The following is a 23,183-nucleotide window of genomic DNA, read 5'->3' as shown; positions in this document are numbered from 1 at the left end:
GGCAGGCGACTGGAGTATGTGTTCAGAAAACTTCACAAAGAATACTCAAAGTTGGGTTGATCCAAAAATAAATAAGTAAATTACTTTAAAAAAACATGCATAGCAGTGCATGAAGTTCAGCAAGACAATCTGGATGGAACATCCTATATAATTAAAAAATGTCTGTACAATTAAATATTTGGGCATTACTTTTAAAGCATATGGAAGAACACAAGATATCACAAATAAAATTCAGTGCGGAAAAAGAGCAATTGGTCAACCTAATTCCTTACTTTGGAGTGACAAAATTATAAAGAAAATGAAGATCTTGCTGTATCAGTCAGTTGTTGAAAGTATCACCACGTATGCAATTGAAATATGGGAGCTAACCATAATTTAAGGGAGAAAAATAAACTGATGTCCCTTGAAATGCATTTTTGGTGACTTCATCACATCTCCAAACTGGAACATGGCCATCCTGATTTATGGTTTCCATGATTTCCCTAATTTACTTGAGGCAAATGCCGGGATGGTTCCTTTAAAAAAAGGCATGGCTGATTCCACATTTCCCTAATATGATAGGACCAATGACCTGTTTGCCCCCCTCCCCCAATCAACCAACCAACCAACCAATCAACCAACTGGAACACATCAGAAATGAAAAAAAAAAAAAAAAATGGAAAATTAAAGGAGAAAAAGACCCTATTCTTGATGCTAAAATAGCAAAATAATTAAGTTGATATGGCCGTCTCCAACAAATGGATGATAATACATGGCCAAAGACAATCTATGAACGTGTACCAGCTGAGTAAAATAATTCTGGAAGGCCATCTAGAACATAGGTGCAAGTTGCTGAAGATCCATTGAATTCTTTGCTTCCATGTAGACAAAATGACACTGTGACAACAGCAAATATTTTCAGTCACCAGTTAGGAAAGGCCTCTTCCCAAAGGTATAAAATAGGAGCACAAGGGAGAGGAGAGATTATGTATGTCTCCTGGTTAATTTTTAGTGCTTTTATTTCTTTCTCTTGTTTGGTTGCTTTCTTTCCCCTGTTCAACTGGGTTCTCACACCTAATTCAAGTGCATGATGGCTGATGTGGCAGTGACACCATGCACTACTGTTTGCATGAGCTCCTGCATGGTTTCAGTATAGCATCTGCTGAGATTATTCAGGCTGACAATGGTGTTGTCGTTCAGCTTTCAGTGTTATAATGGAGTGAAGATTCCAATAAAAAGAAACAAAGCATAAGTATTGGATTTGGAAGTGGGTTTTGCCAGATTTTCTTTCATTGAACCAGATACTTTTGAGTGTATTTTAGTCCATGTTATCCACAGTTTATCCACTTTACACTCACATAAACAGATAAAAATTTGCTAGCTAAATTCCCATGAACCAATTGCATGCATACAGAACTTTTGTCAAGGTATTTTGGCCCCCTCTTTGTCATGACCTTCTTGCAGCTTGGATCATCCTTGCGGTAGGTCTCATTATAACTCTAAATGTTTGCTGGTGCAATGTCATCATTATCTAAGGCTTAGGGGGAACTGTTGACACAAGTTTGTTGTAGCAGTTAAGGAGTGAGTCACCCCAATCTTTTTCCTGGATGATTGTTAGAGAATCAAATTTCTTTCTTGATCTGATGAGTAAGGTAGGTCCTAATGCTGAAGAGTGATTCAAATACTGTTCCTGGAAAGCCAAAGGTTGACATTTTAATTCTATTAGGTACATCTAAATCTACATCTACTTAGATAATCCCCAAGCCGTGGTATGGTGCATGACAGAGGGTACCCTGTACCACAACTTGTCCTTTCCTTTCCTGTTCCACTTGCAAATAGAGCGAGGGAGAAAGCTCTGTAAGAGCCCTAATTTCTTGTATCTTATCTTCCTGATCCTTACGTGCAAAGTATGTTGGCAGCAGTAGAATCGTTCAGCAATCAGCTTCAAATGCCAGTTCTCTTAATTTGCTCGTTACTGTTTCTTGAAAAGAATGTCGCCTTACCTCCTGGGTTTCCCATTTGAGTTCCCAAAGCATCTCTGTAATGCTAACATGTTGTCTGAACCTACTGGTAACAAATCTAGCAGCCCACCTCTGAATTGCTTCAAAGTTTTTCTGCCATCTGACCTGGAACAGATCTCAAACACCCAAGCAGTACTCAGGAATAGGTCACACCAGCATCCTATCTGTGGTCTCCCCTATGAGTGAACTGCTATTTCCTAAAATACTCCCAATAAATTGCAGTCAACCATTCGCCTTCTCTACCACAGTCCTCACATGCTCGTTCCACCTCATATTGCTTTGCAACATTACACCCAGATATTTAAACAACTTGACAGCATCAAGCAGACACTAGTAATATTGTATCTGAAATGACAGGTTTGATGTTCCTACTTATCTACATTAACTTACGTTTTCCCACATTTAAGACTAACTGCCATTCATCACACCAACTGGAAGTCATCTTGTATCTTCCTACAGTCACTCAACTTCGTACAGCATGGCATCATCAGCAAACAACCACAGATTGCTGCTCGTCCTGTCTGCCAAATCATTTATGTGATAAAGAACAACAGTGGTCATATCACACTTCCCTGGTGCACTCCTGACAATACCCTTGTCTCTGATGAACAGTCACCATCGAAGACAAAATATTATTCAAGAAGTCTTGTATCTGTGGACTTATTCCACATGCTCATACCTTTGTTAACAGCTTGCAATGGGGCATCATGTCAAATGCTATCTGGAAATCTAGAAATAAGGAATCTGCCTGTTGCCCTTCACCATTGTTCATTGTTCTGAGCTCCCAGTGCCATACAACCATTTATTATAATTATAATAATAATAATAATTATTATTATTTTGAAAATGTACATTATGCACCAATGTTCTTGCCATGCTTGCCTTTTATTTTATGGCACATATCATTTATGTAAATCCATGTCAAAAGTAATTAAAGGGATGACATACTAATGAACACAACAGCAATACACATGTTATTTTTGAAAATTACAGAAATATACTTCTCTAATCCTTAATGAATCAACACAATTTCTGATTTGACATTATAGATTGTCCTGTGAAGTGCATCCTCAAATAATTTTAATATGCTACCACCAAACTGCAGCCCAGAGCAAAGCAGACCACTCTGTGGTGCAAGATGCAGCTGAACTTAAAATAGCCAATTTCGATTGCCACTTTGCAACCTGGGTCATCTGGATCCCCCCCTTCACCACCAGGTTTTCTGTACTGTGCAAGGGGGTTTATCCTTACAATGTATTCTCTGTTCCCAAAAACTTTGTGCCTTCAACATACAAGGTTTGTTCAAAAAATCTCAGAACTTTGTTCACAAACTTTTTCTACACTTACCTTTTACTTATTGTGCATGGTCTCCTTTGAAAAACTCTCCTCCAGAATTGATATTCTGCTCCCAGTGCTGTTTTCACTTCCAGAAGCAGTCTTGGTATGCCTCTTGCTGGATTGTGTGAAGTTCCATCTGTGAATTTTCTTTTATCTCATCTATCATTGCAAATCTTTGTCCTTTCAATGGGGTTTTCAACTTTGGAAATAAAAAAAAGTCTGTAGGGGCTAGTTCTTGAAAGTACAGAGGATGAGGCAGCACAGTGATTTCGTTTTTTGTGCAATAGTCTTGCACCAGCAGGGATGAATGTGTGGGTTCGTTATCATGATGCAAGGGCCATGATTTGTCTCCCCCAATTTCAGACCCCTTCCTTCTCACACACTCTAGCAGATATTGCAACATGTCCTGATAGTATCATCAATTAACAGTTTGTCCCTGTGGCATGAATTCATAATGAACTAATCCTTCAAAGTCAAAGAAAATTATTGGCTTGGCTTTGACATTTGACTGGACCTGACAAGCTCTTTTTGGTCTTAGAGAACTTTCATGACCTATTGTGAAGACTGAACCTTTGTCTTAACACCATGACCATAGACCCCAAGTCTCATCACCAATTATAATTCTCTTAAGGAACATCTTGTTCTTATTTGCATGATTCGAAAGCTCTTCATAGATTGTGAGGTGAAGTCTTCCTGGGCTTGACTCATGAGCTGTGGGATGAACTTGGTGGCAAAATAATGCATTCCATGATGCTGTGTCAGTATTTCATGATATGATCCAACTGAAATGTTACATTCTTCTGCAATCTCTCGGACAGTCAGTCTTTGGTTGGCATGCACAGTTTCATTGACATTCCTGACATGAGCATCACTGGTAGACAAGAAGGGCATCTTGAACTAGGGTCATCCTTAACTTCCGTCCGGCCATTTTTAAACCATGTGAACTATTTGTAATACTGAGTATGGTATAAGTGTTCATCACCACAGAGAATCCAGAAAATTAGGCAATTCGTGGTATGTGTCAGAATGGATGGATTTCCTCTTTCAGAAACTAAACCATACTACTTTGTTAGGCAGATAAAAGATAACTCCTAGGCTGCTTTTCTTGAAAAATTGAGAAATGGATCTACATTGAATAGGGCTGATACTGGAACACAATTGCAGGTACCATTACTTCACTCTTCCTCTATTCTAGGAGACATACCTGTGACAACCCCTCTCTGCAGTGTTTTAAAATAGGAGTTAGGTGATTATTTTTCACAAATATTACTCCAGAGAGATGAATTCCAAGCAAACTTGATGTGTCAGGGAGTGTGTTACATTCTCTGCATACAGAAAGGACCTAAGGGCAAACAGGTGGACACTGGATTTCGTCTACATCTACATGGATACTCTGCAAATCACATTTAGGTACCTGGCAGATGGTTCATCTAATCACCTTAACAATAATTCTCTATTATTCCAATCTCGTACAGCATGCAGAAAAAATGAACATCTATATCTTTCCATGTGAGCTCTTATTTCCCTTATTTTATTATGTTGGTCATATCTCCCTATGTAGGTCAGTGTCAACAAAATATTTTCACGTTTGGAGGAGAAATTTGGTGACTGAAATTTCGGGAGAAGATTCCACCGCAATGAAAGTCACCTTTGTTTTAACGATGTCCACCCCAAATCCTGTATCATTTTAATGACACTCTCTCCCCTGTTTTACATTAATACAAAACATGTTGCCCTTCTTTGAACTTTCTTGATGTACTCCGTCAGTCCTATCTGTTAAGGATCTCACACGTCGCAGCAGAAATCTAAAAGAGGATGGACATGTGTTAGTAGATCTGTTACGTTTTCTAAGTGTCCTTCTGTTGTGTACATAGTTCCGCGTAGTCAGCACGTACACAACTATCCCACTAGAGCGCGCCCTGCTAAGCACAACAGTGCAGGCGCAGTGCTCGTCCGTCTCTGCACTACGAGATGGTGCTGTCTTAGAGACGGACCAAATTCTGCGTCCGCCGATCCGCGTATTAATATGTAATGCAGCCAATGAGATTGCTGCTAACGTAGAACCTTTTCTCCTCGTGGATCACTCGCGGAGTGATACATGAACGCGCGAGGTATTATAACGAATGCACAGACCTCCTATTAGTCAGTCTGCATTTGTCTGCACCAGTCTGCATTAGTCTGTACCAGGAATAGTCAAGTTTCAGTCTGCACCTAATGAGATTATCATATTCCTGTACATAGCCATGAAGAGAAATGTATAGACACTTTGTCAAGTATAAGAAATGTGTGAGAATAGGATTAACGTACCAAGACCAAAGCGTGCAAGTGGCATTTCTATCGTCTGACCTAACGGTAGAAGATAAACATGCCACGATAAGACCACGAGACATATTGCTGACACTCGCCTGCTTCGCTAGAGCGACAAGTCAAATAATCTGATGGTGTGTGTACCAAAGGTCTTACAATACGCACACCACACCTTCCAATAAAACACAGTCTTTGGTTAGCCCTCCCCATAACATTTTCTATGTTTTCATTTCAATTTAAGTTGTTTGTAATTGTAGTTCCTAGGTATTTAGTTGAATTTACAGCCTTTAGATTTGACTGGTTTATTGTGTAATTGAACTTTAATGGGTTCCTTCTAGCATTCATATAGATGATCACACACTTTTTGTTATTTAGGATAAACTGCCAATTTTTGCACAATACAGATATCTTTTCTAAATCATTTTGCACTTTGTTTTGATCTGATGACCTTACTAGTCAATAAATGACAGCACCACCTGCAAATAACCTAAGATGGCTGCTCAGATTGTGTCCTAAATTGTTTATGCAGATAAGAAACAGCAAAGAGCCTGTAATGCTATCTTGGGGAACACAGGAAATCTCTTCTGTTTTACTTGATGACTTTCCATCAATTACCATGAACTGTGACCTCTCTGACAGGAATATTTCCTAAAAAGGTGAAAGTTGTGGCATGTAAATGCGGTGTTCAACCATACAATTCACCAGCTCAGTGCTTTTGCTGTTACCACCTTAATCACAGTAATATAGAGCTGATTATGAATAAAAATAAACTAACTGACCCCAAACATGTTGCTAGTGCTTTCAACAATTATTTCTCAAATATAGCACAGAAGTTAATAAATACACACCATGACAAACTGCCAACCAATCACACAGATCAAAAAATTCATCCAAACACATTATGCCTGTATCCAGCAACACCTGAAGAACTGTCAAGAATCCTAAAAGAATTACTTAATAAATATTTAGTGATTGTTGATGAGATACCAGATGCTATTATCAAAGCTAGTGTAACATTTATTGTGGAACCACTAACAGACATAGCAAATTCATCTTTTGAGAGTGGTATATTTCCAAATAATCTAAAAACTGTAAAAGTAACACCTTTGCACAATAAGGGTGCAAAAAGTAATATTGCTAATTATAGACCAGTTTCAGTTTTGTCAGGCTTCAGCAAAATTATGGAAAAAAATGCCTTAGAAGATTTCTTAAATAAAGGGAGGCTGATAAGTGACTCCCAACATGGGTTCAGAGCTGGAAAGTCAACACAGTCAGCAATTTTTGCCTTCTTAATTGAAGTATTAAAAGCAGTGGATGATAAAAAACATGTATCTTGGATATTTCCAGGTCTATGTAAAGCCTTTGATGTAATTGATCATGGCATTCTCTTGTGTAAATTAAGTAATTATGGAATTAGAGGCCAGTCTGAAAAGTGGATCCAGTCGTACCTCAGTAATCGTCAGCAGATTACAGAAATAAAACACAAAGATAGTGAAACACAAAAAATTTCTAGTTTTTACAGTGATGAGCAGAAAAATCAAGTATGGAGTCAAACAAGGGTCAGTTCTAGGACCAGTCCTATTTCTGCTATATGCAAATGACTTGGCCAGTAAAATACATGATGGAACCCCTGTACTGTTTGCAGATGACACCAATATTCTAATTAAATCACAGAATGAGGAAAATCTGCAAGAGGCTGCAGTATCAGTTATGCGTACCTTGACACACTGGTTCAAGACCAAAAGGCTCATCATAAATTCTGAAAAAACTGTGGCAGTTAACTTTCATACTATCGAAAGAAAAAATGTGTTGAAGGTCAGTCATACAAAATTTCTAGGCGTTCATGTTCAGGCAGATCTGAAGTGTAAGGTACAACTAAACAATTTAAATAAGAGACTGAATTCAGTAGCATATGCTGTTAGGATCCTCACTCAGAATACAAGCTGCTCATCAGTGCTGACAATGTATCATTGCAGTATACAGTCACTACTTACATACGGAACAATTGTTTGAGGGTGTTCCACAAATACTATAAAAACATTTAAAATGCAGAAAAAGATTATCAGGCTGACAAAAAAAGCTAAATGTAAGGATTCCTGTAGACCCCTTTTTAAAACTCTGAAAATATTGCAACTGCCTTGCTTGTATATATACAAAATAGTAATTTTCACAAAAGAGAGCATCTTAAAAAAGGAAAATCTCCTCCAGCACAACTATGATATACACACATACAAAACTAGACAAAAGATGAACCTACACAGGAACACAGTAAATACAAACTTATGCAAAAGAGGAGTGTATCATTCTGGAGCTATGTTATATAACCATATTCCTTCTTACCTAAAATGCATACCAACATTAAATACATTTAAAACAAAGTTAAAACAGTTCTTGCTTGACCACTGCTTCTATTCTTTATCTGTGTTTATGGAACATCATAATAAGTAAATCTCATTTACCAAATTTCACTAACTGTCAATTCGTAATATAGTTTACATTGTGCTTATCATGTCTTCTCACTTAATAACTGCTATTATCACATGTAGAAGTAATGAAGTACACCAATGTACATTATTATGCATTTTTATTATGTCAACAATGTAGCCAAAATGGCTACAGTATTGTAAACTAACTAGCTTTACCACTGTCCTATATCACATGTACAAACAATGTATGAGACTGATTCTTGGACCAATAAATAAATAAATTGAAATAATATTCAGAATTTGAAACACTTACTACCTGTAGTATCTTGAAGAAAATTGGAACTATGAACAGCCTTATTCCACAGCACTGAGATAAAGATTCACAACTCTAAAACAGGCATACCCCCTGCCTTGAACCAATAATAAACTGTCAGACCCTCCTGTCATCTGAGGAGAGACTAACATAACCCACTGGACCCATCTTCTGGTGCAGACAAAGACCTTTCATCTGTATCCAGCATCTCAGGATAAGAGAATCCCTTTGGATACCCTCCTCCTGCAAACCAGTATACCAGGAAACCAGTTCTTCCCAAATGAAACAAGGAACGCAAATATCAGATCACTGGATGGCCCAGTCATCTTCCAAAACAGAAATGTGGTACACAAAACCTCAACAAAAATTCAAACTTCCTGAAGAGAAGGGGAAGGGATGAAAAAAACCAGAGATAAAGAGATCTAAGTAATAATATTGAAACAAACAAGTTAGCCATTAATGGGGGTAACTCACTCTAAATCTTCCTCCTAATATTTTAGTTTGCCAAATTGGATTTTGTTGTCAATTCAGTCAAAGGCTTTGGGAAGGTCACAAAATACACTCCTGGAAATTGAAATAAGAACACCGTGAATTCATTGTCCCAGGCAGGGGAAACTTTATTGACACATTCCTGGGGTCAGATACATCACATGATCACACTGACAGAACCACAGGCACATAGACACAGGCAACAGAGCATGCACAATGTCGGCACTAGTACAGTGTATATCCACCTTTCGCAGCAATGCAGGCTGCTATTCTCCCATGGAGACGATCGTAGAGATGCTGGATGTAGTCCTGTGGAACGGCTTGCCATGCCATTTCCACCTGGCGCTTCAGTTGGACCAGCGTTTGTGCTGGACGTGCAGACCGCGTGAGACGAGGCTTCATCCAGTCCCAAACATGCTCAATGGGGGACAGATCCGGAGATCTTGCTGGCCAGGGTAGTTGACTTACACCTTCTAGAGCACGTTGGGTGGCACGGGATACATGCGGACGTGCATTGTCCTGTTGGAACAGCAAGTTCCCTTGCCGGTCTAGGAATGGTAGAACAATGGGTTCGATGATGGTTTGGATGTACCGTGCACTATTCAGTGTCCCCTCGACGATCACCAGTGGTGTACGGCCAGTGTAGGAGATCGCTCCCCACACCATGATGCCGGGTGTTGGCCCTGTGTGCCTCGGTCGTATGCAGTCCTGATTGTGGCGCTCACCTGCACGGCGCCAAACGCGCATACGACCATCATTGGCACCAAGGCAGAAGCGACTCTCATCGCTGAAGACGACACGTCTCCATTCGGCCCTCCATTCACGCCTGTCGCGACACCACTGGAGGCGGGCTGCACGATGTTGGGGCGTGAGCGGAAGACGGCCTAACGGTGTGCGGGACCGTAGCCCAGCTTCAGCTTCATGGAGACGGTTGCGAATGGTCCTCGCCGATACCCCACCAGCAACAGTGTCCCTAATTTGCTGGGAAGTGGCGGTGCGGTCCCCTACGGCACTGCGTAGGATCCTACAGTCTTGGCGTGCATCCGTGCGTCGCTGCGGTCCGGTCCCAGGTCGACGGGCACGTGCACCTTCCGCCGACCACTGGTGACAACATCGATGTACTGTGGAGACCTCACGCCCCACGTGTTGAGCAATTCGGCGGTACGTCCACCCGGCCTCCCGCATGCCCACTATATGCCCTCACTCAAAGTCCGTCAACTGCACATACAGTTCATGTCCACGCTGTCGCGGCATGCTACCAGTGTTAAAGACTGCGGTGGAGCTCCGTATGCCACGGCAAACTGGCTGACACTGACGGCGGCGGTGCACAAATCCTGCGCATCTAGCGCCATTCGACGGCCAACACCGCGGTTCCTGGTGTGTCCGCTGTGCCGTGCATGTGATCATTGCTTGTACAGCCCTCTCGCAGTGTCCAGAGCAAGTATGGTGGGTCTGACACACCGGTGTCAATGTGTTCTTTTTTCCATTTCCAGGAGTGTATGTGTGACCTAATAATTTATCTTGGTGAGCTGTGCCAGGACTACTTTTGTAGGATACTGAACAGATTTTACTGTGCAAACCACCACACAGTGTACCTTGTATCACTACCAACCATTTTGATTCCTGTTCCACTCACAATTAGAGCAAGAGAAAAACTCTGTAGATGGCACAAGATGAAACTGAACCTATCTAATCCTTGCTACTCACAATCCCACATGCCTAATTCTTCTACAGTGAAACTGTAAGGTGTGGCGTCACCACCAGACACCACACTTGCTAGGTGGTAGCCTTTAAATCGACCGTGGTCCATTAGTATACGTCGGACTCGCGTGTCGCCACTATCAGTGATTGCAGACCGAGCGCCGCCACACAGCAGGTCTAGAGAGACTTCCTAGCTCTCGCCCAGTGGTACAACCGACTTTGCTAGTGATGGTTCACTGACAAAATACGCTCTCATTTGCCGAGACGATAGGTAGCATAGCCTTCAGCTACGTCATTTGCTACAACCTAGCAAGGCGCCATGTTCAGTTACTATTGATATTGTGAATAATGTACAGTCAAGAGCAACGCTCATCATTCATGGATTAAAGTTAAGTATTCCACCAGCTACATCCGTGTTTTCTAAATTCTAATTTCCTTGTCCTGTTCCAGACATCACGCCAGCCTGCGTGAGCTAAAACGCGTGCCTTTTGGCTTCCTCTAAAATCACGGTGTTGGCTCTCCTGCCAACCCACAACATAAGGGATATCAATGTTGTCTGTATGAAGTAAAGCAACTAACTTCAACTTGTCCTTTTCTGTCTGCAGAAGTCACAGCCGACAGATGGACATCCTGACACAATTTGATAATGCTAGATGTTTAGTAAAAGTTGCACAAATTTAGAGAGGCAGTAGGGTAATGTTTGTGCAATGGCCCAAAACTCAGTTTTTAGTTAAAAGGTATTGTTGAACACTGGTATAGAAGCAGTAACAATTAGTCCACTTTTTTATGATATTAACAATTTGTCACACATATTTTCCACTTAGAAATGTACATCAGGATCCTTAAAAGTTAATACAGTAATTATGACACCCTTTCATTTTTTGGGGAAATTTTTAACACACACATTTTTTTTCAGTGCAAATAGGGGGAATAGGACAGTAGAAGCAGTTTGTAGGAAAGATCCATTAATGAATTACACATTTGTCTATTCAGTAATGGGGCACCAATGCACTTTAGTGTTCCACATGGTACTCTCTCTTCTATTGACGTCACCCTTTACAGTTCCATGCTAGCACTAGCAACACAGTGCCACACTTACAATGACCTATGTGACACCAACCACTATCCCATCACCTTCTCAGCCATATGTTTCTGATCAAAGTGTTGCCACACTAGTCATTGGAACAAGCAGATTTGTAGCCCAATTCATGCCAAATTGGTACGAAATGTTATGAATATGATGGTACATGTAAAAATGGGTACCCGTCTTATCTGGATACCCTAAATGCAAGTAGGTTCCCTTATCGTCCCAAAGATCTACCCAACACATTTAAATATAGATGATGAGTCCTACAATGGCACAGATAACACTTGTTGACTACCATCTTAATGCAGCTTAAATCAGTTAGTTATTAAGTCATCAAGTACCTGCACAGTGGCAGCCCCCTGACCACACAGGAATCATGCTGTTGGTGTCTGCTCTAGAAACTTCCCATATATGCCAAGGAATATGTGCCAATCATGACTAGGATAGGGGACTGCAGACAATAGTTACCCCACCAGGTAGTGGCTGCTGTTGCTGGGTGGTGCTCATGGGGAGAGCCCCCCTTTGGAGTGGATGGCACCAAGGTGGATGACCCACAAATGAAATGGTTCAAACTTTATCCTGCAGGTGGCCACGTGGATTACTACAGTGCAAAGAGATGTGACCTCAGAATGTGTCCTTCCCTGGCTATGCCATAAGAGGAAGGAGGGGCTGAGATACAAGGGAAGAAATATCTTCACAATACTTAGTTTGCTTTCAGGTTGATGGGGATTCATTTTTGGTCAAAAGCCATTATTCTTTGTTGAACACACAGAGAACAGGTTTGGGAAAGTAGCAGCAGTTGCAGAAATGAAAAGTTGTTCAGTTCTGATTAAATGGGCATCCCCTGCTCAGTCATACCTGCTGTTAGCCTCTGACAAGCCTGGTAACATTTTGGTAACTATTGCCCCCATAACAGTCTTTATATGGTACAGAGTGTCTCTTTCACCATGATCTTGTTTTTACAGACCGATAATGAATTATGTGTCATTTTGGAGCCAACAGCTGTTTTGGCCTTTGAAGGTGACTTGTTGCCTGAAAAGGTCAAGTGATGGTGTATCGATGTGAAGTGAAACTATATGTTCCCTGTCCCATGCAGTGCTTCAAATGCATGAGATTTGGACATGTTTCTTCTCTTTTTGACACCAGCCCTGTCTGTATGGGTTGTGCATGTCATTTGCGCATGAATGCTCCTTGTGGCCCTCCTCCTATCTATATCAACTTCAAAGAGCACCATTTGTCCGGTTCATCAAAATGCAAATTTCTTCCAAAGAGAAAACAAAAGCCAAAAATACAAAACTCCTGACCAACTCAAGTGTCAGGGGGCCAAAAAGAAATATGATAGTTTGCATCCTGTATGTATCGTGATATTTACTACAGCTATAGCGATGTCATCCTCTCTTGCTCTTTGTGCCTTCTATGGCAGGTCCTTGGAGTCATTCAACAAATCCTGCTCCCTGGTGGTTGGGGGCCTCCTCCTACAGTTTCCCCCACACTCGCTTTGGGATTGGTGATGCCCCATAAACCAGGGACATAGATCCTCAACCCCCAGCAAGAGAAGCAACACCCTCCTCTGGCAGCTCTCCCAAGGAAAATATCCCTCGTGATGCTTCCTTCGGAGGATACTGCTGATCTGCAACTGGATACAAGTCAATGGCTGAAGGAGTCATAGGTTGCTGCTCATAGCCCTTTGTGTCCACCCCAACAGCTGAGTGCTCAGTGTGATGGATTACCGTCCTATGTGCCTGGGTTTGATTCCCGGCTGGGTTGGGGATTTCCTCCGCTCAGGGACTGGGTGTTGTATTGCCTTCATCATCATTTCATCCCCATCTGGCATGCAAGTTGCCCAATGTGGGGTCGAATATAATAAGACCTGCACCAAAGCGGTTGGACCTGCCCCATAAGGGGCCTCCCAGCCAATGACGCCAAATGCTCATTTCATTTCATTTCATAGCCATTCGTGTTCTTCCTCTGTCCCTAAAACTGAGGCAACAAGCCCTCACAGTCATCAAACCAACCCACGAGAAGAGAGACAGAAAGAAGACCTCCAAGGCAAAGTAGGTTCCAGTGGTCTCAATGCCACTGACTACTTGAGGCACCTGATTCCCCCACATGACTTGATTCAGAAACAATGTCTGTTGCTGCTGTATCTTTGCAAATGGTGGTGACAGGTGATCCTGGGGCATGACCTGCCTCTTTGTTCCTTCACACTCCCTTAGGTTACTGATGGTACAATCCTCCAGTTGAACTGTAGTGGTTTTTTCCACCATTTGGCACATCTACAGCATCTCTTACATGTTTACCCCACTTTCTGCATTTCTTTCCAGGAAACTTGGTTCACAGAAATGCAAACCCCTGCCCACCTCAGCTACTGAAGCTATTTTAAGAATTGAGTTGACTATAACAGAGCATTGGGCAGAATTTGCACATACATTCTAAACTATATACATGGCAGACATATGCCACCTACAAGACGCAGGAGGCTGTGGTTGTTCATGTGAGGACATTTCTGGATTTTACTGTCTGTAATGTGTATTTTCCTCCTGATGGTGAAGCATCTCCATCCACATTGTCTACTTTGATTTCTCAGCTCCCCCAACCCTTCCGCATTTTGGGTGATTTTAATGGCGACAACCTGTTGTGGGGTGGAATTATTGCCACAGGCTCTCAACAAAGCTGACTGGGATGCCTTCATCTCTGCCCCCCTCTGCCTCCCCCAAACACCCTGCCATGTGGAGATATTGATGCGGCTGTCAGAGCACTACTGCAGCCATTCTATTGGCAGCACACTTAGTGATGCCCTATTCCTCAGGATCTGCCCCCGTCAGAAGACAGTACCTAGGTGGACTTCAGAAATTGCAGCGATCATTAGAGATTGCAGACTGGCCTTCAAATCCCATAAATAACATCCACCAATGGAGCACCTCATTGCCTTTAAATGGTTCTGTGTCCAAGTCTGCCACCTAATAAAATGACAGAAACAAGGTTTCTAGGAACAATATGTCACTACCATTGGATCACATACCTCTCCTTCACAGGTATGGGCAAACGTTCAATGCCTCTATGGACAGCAGTCATCCACAGGTGTATCTGAGTCTCCCTGAACGCTGTTGTCTACACTAATCCAGATGCTATCACTGAACATTTTGCTCTGCATTATGCTCGAGTCTCTACCTCTGAGAATCATCAGCCTGCATTTCATGTCCTCGAACAGCAGGTGGAGCAAGTTCACTTAACTTTCACTAAATGCCACCTGGAGCCATATGTCACTCCACTCAGTAAACAGGAATTCCTTACTGTCCTAGCCCTTTGCCTTTACACGGCTCCAGAGCAGACCACATCCACAGCCAAATGCTCAAACATGTACCAGTGGTTTGCCAACATCACATTTTTGTCATTTGCAACTGTGTCTAGAGTCAGGGTGAGTTCCCATCTCAATGACGAGAAAGCATGACCATCCTAGTACTGAAACTAGATAAATAACCCCTTGAGAGCGATAGCTATCGCTCAATTAAACTCACTGATGTTCTCTTCAAGTAGCTCAAATGTATGGTGAGCCAGCGCTGTGTTTATACTTTCTGTCTCAGGGCCTTTTGGCTCCATCCCAGAGTGGTTTTTACCAGAACTGTCCTACTGTTTACAATTTGGCCTGCCTGGAGTCTGCCATGTAGTCAGAATTTGCCAGCATCAACATCTTATCACTATCTTCTTGGACTTGCAAAAGGCTTATGATACTACATGGCAATGCCACATCCTCATTGCCCTACATAAGTGGAGTCTCTGGCGCCATTCCCAATTTTTGTCTTGTCACACCATACTTTCCTGCTTCAAGTTGGTGATTCCCACCATAACTCCCACAATTATGCAAGCAAATGGGGTCCTGCAGTGATCTGTATTGAATGTACTCCACTTTCTAGTGGCTACAGTATCACCCTCTCTGAATGTTGGTTTTTGCATTTGCTATTGATCCTCAACAGTGGGTGTTGCTGCACTACTTCGGCTCTCCTGGGCTCTCACCCATGACTTCTGGCTTCCCCCTCCCCCCCCCCCCCCCCCCCCAAAGATGAGTGTCATGTACTTCTGTCATCATCATATTGTTCATCACAACCAGAATTCTACTTCAATAACTGCTTACTGAATAAGATGGAATCTTATTGCTTTTTGGGACTGGTCTTCAATGCTCAGCTGATGTGGCTGCCCGATCTACATCAATGTAAGCAGATGTACTGGTCACACCTTAGCATTTTTTGCTGACTCAGTAACAACCACCAGGATGAAACCTGCTCTACAGTTTTGCAGCTTTACGAAACTCTGATCCTCTCCTGTCTCGATTACAAGAATCTTTCACATGGCTCAGTATCACCTTCAGCATTGCGAATGCTGGATTCAATACACCACTGTGGAAGCCAACTAGCAACAGGTACCTTTTGGAGCAGTCCTGTGAACAGCCTATTCATGGAGATCATGTACTCAATTATGTGCTCCTCAACTAGGCGATACACATTCAATGCTCTACTCAGCATCCGAATTATCATATCCTTTCCTGTGGTAGGGCGATCCACCTTCCACAACAAAGGCCCAGGACTGGAGTCATGATCAAGTTCCCATACAGAGCACACACAGTCTTTGTTCTGACCTCCAATTCCCCCACAGTCACCTCTTATCAGGGGACAACCATGTAACCCTTCCCAAATGGCATACACGCCATCCTCTGATCTGCCTCCACCTGTCCTTTGGACTGAAAGACTCTGTAGACACCACTGATTTTCATTGCCTCTTCCCATCTGTCTTTGATGCTTTTCTGGGTTTGGAAGGGATATACAGCGAACATTTTATGGATGACGGACTAACCAGTTTTGCCTACTTACATGCAAGGTGCAGTGTAATATGCTACCTGCCGAACAGGTGCTACGTATTCACTGCAGAATAGTGGCCGTCAATTGAGACCTCCATCTGTTCATTCTTACACTGGCAAGACATATTTAATTGGCTGTGACTCCCTCAATACTCTTCAGGTTACTGCCCAGTGCTACCATCAACTCCCTAGGATCTCCTTTCTGACCTCCACCAGACTGGACAGTCAGTCATCTTTGTCTGGTCCGCAGGTCATATTGGGATCCCAGGGAGTAGCCAGATGGCCAACTTGGCTATCAGGATGTTGGTTTCAGTGATGTGGGTATCAGAACCAGATCTTAAATCGACTCTACATCATCAATTGTTGGAGGTTTGGTACATGGGTTGGTGCACCCTCATTTCTCCAAACAAACTGAAAACAATAAAGGGAACCATGACCGTGTGGCAGTCTTCTGTTCATGCTTCTTGCAGGGAATCTACTGTTCTCTGTTGGCTTTGCAGTGGCCATTCTTGGCTGACCTGTGACCATATCCTACCCCTCTATCAGTGTGGTGCCTATCTGATGGTGGTCCACATCCTACTGGACTATCCTGATTTGGCCTCCTGAAAGTGAAACCTTAAACTTGTCAAAACACTATCTCCGGGTCTGGTGGACAATGCCAAAGTGGCTGATCTCAAAACTCACCCACTTTACACCACCTTTACACCTCCCCCCTCTCACCTCTACTTGCTTCTTTCTCTCAGTTTTATTGATTCTTGGTTACAATTGGGTTTATCATGATTTGTGTGCTGTTTAATTCTTCTCTGAGAACATTTTCTGCCTTAACACATGTAAGACAGAGGGGCTGATGACCTCATAGTTTGGTCCCCTTAACTCTACTGCTCCAATTAATCTACTTAATCAATTAGAAAAAGGGTGGTCTTTCAAGAATACATATCCCTCAACCTGATCTAGGCAAATGGCTCCAAAGAAGGATAAAAAGTTATGTTTTCTTATGTCCATAATAATTTCTTTGAATACTATATTCTACCAAATGAATGTAGCATTCCTACAGTGTAACTGATTGCTCTACTTTGAGCCGCTGTGAAGTTGTACGCAGAAATGGGACTGTGTTGTCATTAGGTCAGCCACTGTCAGCAGGCATGGCTCTCTGGAAAACACAGATGCTTCATTTAAATGACAGCCATGGGATCACAACCAATGCAAGTAGCAGTATTATAACATGATAAACTGTAGCCTGTGTTGGTCATGGTACTGCCACCATCGAATTGCAATGTGTGCAGGCATGTCTCTCCTTACTGAACGCAAAAGCAATCTTCTGACAAAACAAAAATGTTCAAATGCAACTGCTGAACAAGAAACCTACTTTGTAACATTTCCTTATGTACAGAAGTTACAGTGTTCCAATTTAATGGCAATTTCCTTCTCATAAAATATTTTTTAGAGCACTGATACTTATGATATTATGTGCCCAAAACAAACAAACGGGGGGAGAGAGAGAGAGAGAGAGAGAGAGAGAGATATCAGCATGTAAAGAAACACTAGGTTTTTTGTTTTGCTCCCCCCTCCCCTGCCTCCATTGTACAATGGAATTTTGCCACAGTCCAGCACAATCTTGTAGCTAGTGTTCATACTACAAATGTATCATCTACATAGCGAACAAAGAAAAAGAGCTCAGGTACTGATGACTCAAGGTTTTCATCTTCATGTATGTGTTGACTATAATTGGTGACAGCGTACAACCCATCACCACTCCATTAGTTTGTTCATTGTAATGTACACCAAATGAGGAGAGGGCTGATGTGAGCATGAATTAGTGTTCCCAGAGTGAAGTCTCCAACTTTTCTCTGATTAGGTGCCAGCATCTAAGAGGTATCGTATTAAGACAATGGCACATCAAAGATCATCATCAGGTTTTTATGATGTAGTTGCAAGTCTGAATCTGCCAACCAAAATGTTGTGTGTTTGGGACAAACACTTGCCAATAAAGGGAACATGTGAGGCTATTAGGTATTTTACTAGCTCTATAGATGATTTCTCAATGTACAGTGGGATGAAACAGAATTTCTTTTTGTGGACTTTTGATAGTCTGTAAAATGTTTGAGGTGTGGATGCTTATGGGCAAAGTTTATGTACACCACTTTCCTGAAAGCATTTTGGATTTCTATGGTCTTACTCTTCATTTTGTCATTTGGGCCATCTACTATTACTCAGTAGGTCTTATCCTAGAGTAGGATATAAATTTTCTTCTTACATTCCTGAAGCGATACCAGAGCTGACACATTCACTTTGCCTGCTCGGAAGATGATGATGGCCCTTGTGAGTTTGCAGCATGTTTTGCACTATAGTAAAAGGTTGCCTTTGCACTTCCATGTGACACAACAGAGGAAATATGGTGCAAAACGTGTCATTCACTTACATGGGCCATTCTGCTGACGCCTAGTAACAAAATGATTTCAGGGAATTAAAATGGTGTTCATTTTCATGTTATTCTATAATAATAGTTTTTAGCTTCTTCACAGCAAGCTTGTTACGCATTTTGATATGCTCAAGCATTTTTCTATAAGGGGCAGTCAAATAAAAATGAGAGAATGAGAAAAGCAAGTAAACTGTTTATTATTCCAAAAGTAATTGCCATAACTGTTAATACATTTATCCCACTATAAGTCAAGATGATCAGAGCCTCCATGGAAAAATAATTGCAGTTGCCTGCAGAACCATGATTGTACCCAGGTGTGCACCTCTTTATCCAAAGCAAATCAATGGTCACAAATGTATTTCTCCGGGGCTCCAAAAATATGGAAATCGTGTGGGGAGACACAGGGACTGTGTAGAGGATGTGTATGGGCTTTCCAGTGAAACTTCTGTTGTATATAGTCCAAATGGCATAATTCTGTTGCAGTACAATTGCAGCCCATATTTTTCCAAGGTTGTTTAGAGTATGCTGCAGAAATTTCACAGGGAATCCCTTAAATATCCTTCATACAGTCAATAAAATTCTTCTGAGCTGTTGACTGCATTGTCAATATATAAAGTTGTCTGATTTTTTTTGCCACTGTTTCACGTGGCTGTGCTCAGGGCTTGTGCTGAGCTGAGTCACTCATCTAGATACCAACAATGAACATTAATAGTCTGAACAAAAAATAAATATAACAGCAGAGAACCTCAAGAACAGAATAATTTACTAAGAAATGTGAAAAGCCTAATAAAAATAACATTAACAATTGGTGAGCACCGATGAAACATCCCCTGCCCATTTTTCTCTCAAAATATGAATAACAAGGGGAAGAGAAGGTAAAGTTGAGAGCAAAAGAATTTGCTCCAAATAATAATGATGATGATGATGACATTCTAAAAGCTCAAAGATGGGAGTTCTACTGAGGTGGTGCTGACAGAAGAAACTTGTGGTCACATCAGAATTAGTGCAAAACAATTTGGCCACATAAGATGATTAATGAGCAGGCTGAAAATTTTACAGAGTCCAAAGAATATATTGAAATCAGCCTAATTTTAAAAAAAATCAGTGTAGTAAACGGGTTTTATTTTAAAAATGAATAGAAAATATTTTGTCGATACGTTACATATCTTGCACCATTAACTCTAAGGCTTTTGCTTTCAGTTATCAATTCTGATTTTATTGCACCATGCAATGGGTCTAACAATTTTTGGTCATTAAATTTCCGCCAGGTTGCAACTTGAATTGGTTAAACTAAAAAACTAGGATTTCTGACAAACAGGAAATGAGGTATTTGTTGTTGGTCATTATTAACCTGTCAAAAAGTACTGACATATTTTGGAGAAATTTATCACAAAATTAATTTTATTGAATTCTTGATACAAACAATTGCAGTATTACATACATAGTATCCAATGACTGCTATCTAAACTGGCGGCCTTATGATACTATAAACAGCTCTCCAATTTGTTTACAGTGTGCAAAATGGTCCCAAAAGTAATGACAATATTCACATAAAAATACATCTAAAAATAAAGTAATCATAATAATTATTGCTATTTAATGGTCCCTTAAAGTGCTTATATTTAAAAGAATTCTTGGTTAAAATGTTCTGCATTTAGCATGTATGGTAAAATGTCAAACTTTCAAAAATGTCATTTTTTTAGTCAGAAAAAAATTATCTCACATGGCTATTAAACATCATACAACAGAAAATACATTATTTACATGAATACTTCATTGTTATCTCTTACAGAATTGCCTCACTGCAGTTTCATTTATGTGTAAGAGGTCGATAGCAAAACACGGAATACATATGACTATAAAAATATTTCCATTTTGGAGTAACAGCTGATTACAGAAAACATAAAACTTTACAAGTGTTTTTTACAAAGTGCATATTATAAAATATTTTCATTAACAGCTTTTTGGTTCTTCTCCCACATGTTTAGGAACTGGAAATCTTAAAATTAAAAACTTCTTTACAGTTTCTTGTACTTCTAATCAACTGGTTTGTTGATAAGTAAATTCAAAAATTCAAAACTGGTTTTTTCATTAGTAATTCAAACATAGTACTTAATTATTTCTATGTGCTTACAGGTTTCAAACTTAATATTACAATTGGTGTATTATGCTCAAAGATAGCTATTACACTCCAGATAGTCTTGCCAATAGCAATTCCTAATAGCAGCTGCCATCAAATATAATGTCCATCAATTTCAGGATTAATTCTTGGAATGTGTTTTGGAATAGTTTTGCTCATAACAAAGGCAAAGTTGGTTTTCTCTATTCACACAAAATACTGTTTGATCTCCAGTCACACACAAACTATTATTGTCAGCAACAGTGTTAGTTTGCTGATATAACAGTAATTTATGTGGTTAGTTGTAAGTTTATCTGCTTAATAATACGGAAGCAAGTATTCGGAGACAGGTGGGAAAAATAAGTCAGCATACTATTTCATAAAAATATCTCAAGGGAAAGCTACAATGATTAATACAAAGATTGGGACTTTTGTGAGTTATGAATGAAATATTAGCACATATAAAATATATAAAAAATGAGTAAATCAAGAAACTAAATTCTTTGCAGTGGTGGTGATCGAGTTGGGGGCAATGGGGGTGGTGGTGGTGGTGGTGGGACTGTTTATTTACAGATAAATAAAATACATAAAAATGCTTTACACAGATCCTCTGAAGCTTTAACCAACATACTAACATTAACTTATTACATTACCACTAATTACACTGTGATTTCCTTACAAGAAAACACCTTTTATGTAGTCTTTTTACTTCCCCCCTTACTTTGGAGTAACTGTCAAGCAAGGGTATGGATAAAATTAGACAAAATAACTTCTTGGGAAATTAAAAGTTTAGTGAGCATAGAATGGAACTACTAATGAATCTACAAATGACAGTACATAGGTTTAACATATATTGTCACTGATACTGTAATATGGCGATACTTTAGGAATGACTACTGCAATGCCACTTGAAATCATTTAACAGTGATGATTCAATCATCTTATGAAACTAATTAGCAAAATAATCATAATTTTGTCCATTTTGGAAGAATGACAAGTGTCACTGCACAATAATCTGTAAAGGACAACATAACATAGTACATGACCTATTGTATTACAGTTTTCAAGTCCACTAACAAATATTTTATAGGGACAAGAAATAATTATTTTAATAATCATATCAGGAAGGGAGTGGGGGAACTTAATTGTTCATCATCTTCTCAAGGATGTCCTGGAGTAAACACAGCCTAATGGAACAGTTAAAAAATAGTGAAAGACTGGATAGATCATAATTTTAGTCACTACTGTTGTGGTCGAACAAGAACAATATCTTCATCTTCTTCAGAATCTGTCTCACTGTCTTCTCGGTTGATCAGTTTGTCATAGTAGGGTCGTATACCATCATCATCTATCTTAGCATCACTTCTGGAATCTGAAAGATAACAAACTATATAAGTAGATAACTCTTTTTGGTGTAATACACTAAATGATGGAGTGAGTCAATCATCTTCGCATTCCCTACAGAGAGAAACACACTCCTACTGTCTGCACATATGATCAAACTCGAGTAGTCAATTTTTTCTTTCTTCATAATAAGATATATTTTATATAAAATAAACAGTATGTATATTTTCTGACAGCTTCCATTCGTTTGCCATAGAGTAAAACTATTGCACAGTTTGTCAACTGTGATCAGTTGGGACGTAGGCATTACACCACTTGATGTATGAAACTGACTACAAAATCCATACAATTACAGTTTCTCCAGTAATGTTGTGACTTAAGTTAACAAATGCACTAGATAAGTTAGATATGAACTAGTGACATTTTACAGTTTTATTTATTATCATGAGCTATGTGAACAGCCCTCTTAAAACCAGTGACTGGTCAAGTATCCCATTATAGTGACTTTTAACTGCTTCTCTCTCTCTCTCTCTCTCTCTCTCTAGCAAAATTTTCATTTTTGGGATTAGTAATTAAATAATAATCTTTGGATAGATGCAGACTGGAAATGACCACTACTGAATGGCACTTTCAAAAATATTGCAAAATTTTAGACACAGTAATGTAGAAATTATTAGACAGTTAATGACACATTCTGAAAAATTATAAAGTACTTTGTTAACCAATTCTAGCTGACTTCCCTTACAGTGATCACAATGTAAAGATGTAAAATATAGTGCCACATTTTA

At 40.3% G+C, this 23,183-nt stretch overlaps 2 protein-coding genes across 2 annotated transcripts in view; one reads left to right on the top strand and one right to left on the bottom strand.

The window, feature by feature from the left end:
- Window positions 1–6,400: 6,400 nt before the first annotated feature.
- Window positions 6,401–21,175, top strand: LOC126419517 (uncharacterized). The gene is made up of 2 exons (XM_050086706.1): window positions 6,401–7,097; window positions 21,069–21,175. The coding sequence occupies exons 1-2, from the start codon at window positions 6,401–6,403 to the stop codon at window positions 21,173–21,175; spliced, it is 804 nt and encodes a 267-aa protein (XP_049942663.1).
- The window catches only part of LOC126418594 (carboxypeptidase D-like), a 261,509-nt gene continuing 258,641 nt past the window's right edge, over window positions 20,316–23,183 (bottom strand). The window contains exon 27 of the mRNA XM_050085427.1: window positions 20,316–22,423. Within this exon, the coding sequence (XP_049941384.1) occupies window positions 22,293–22,423 (131 nt within the window). The 3' untranslated portion in view covers window positions 20,316–22,292. The remainder of the gene's footprint in view (window positions 22,424–23,183) is intronic.

This window comes from Schistocerca serialis, chromosome 9, assembly GCF_023864345.2.
Source record: "Schistocerca serialis cubense isolate TAMUIC-IGC-003099 chromosome 9, iqSchSeri2.2, whole genome shotgun sequence".
Taxonomy (NCBI): domain Eukaryota; kingdom Metazoa; phylum Arthropoda; class Insecta; order Orthoptera; family Acrididae; genus Schistocerca; species Schistocerca serialis.
Note: the sequence above shows the minus strand (reverse complement) of the source record. Positions and strands in the feature narration are given on the sequence as shown.

Coding starts and splice junctions, on each gene's coding strand:
- LOC126419517 (XM_050086706.1), top strand. CDS start 6,401: ATGAATAAAAATAAACTAACTGACCCCAAACATGTTGCTAGTGCTTTC. Junction 7,098..21,068: donor GTGGATCCAGTCGTACCTCA/GTAATCGTCAGC, acceptor ATGTGCTTACAG/GTTTCAAACTTAATATTACA.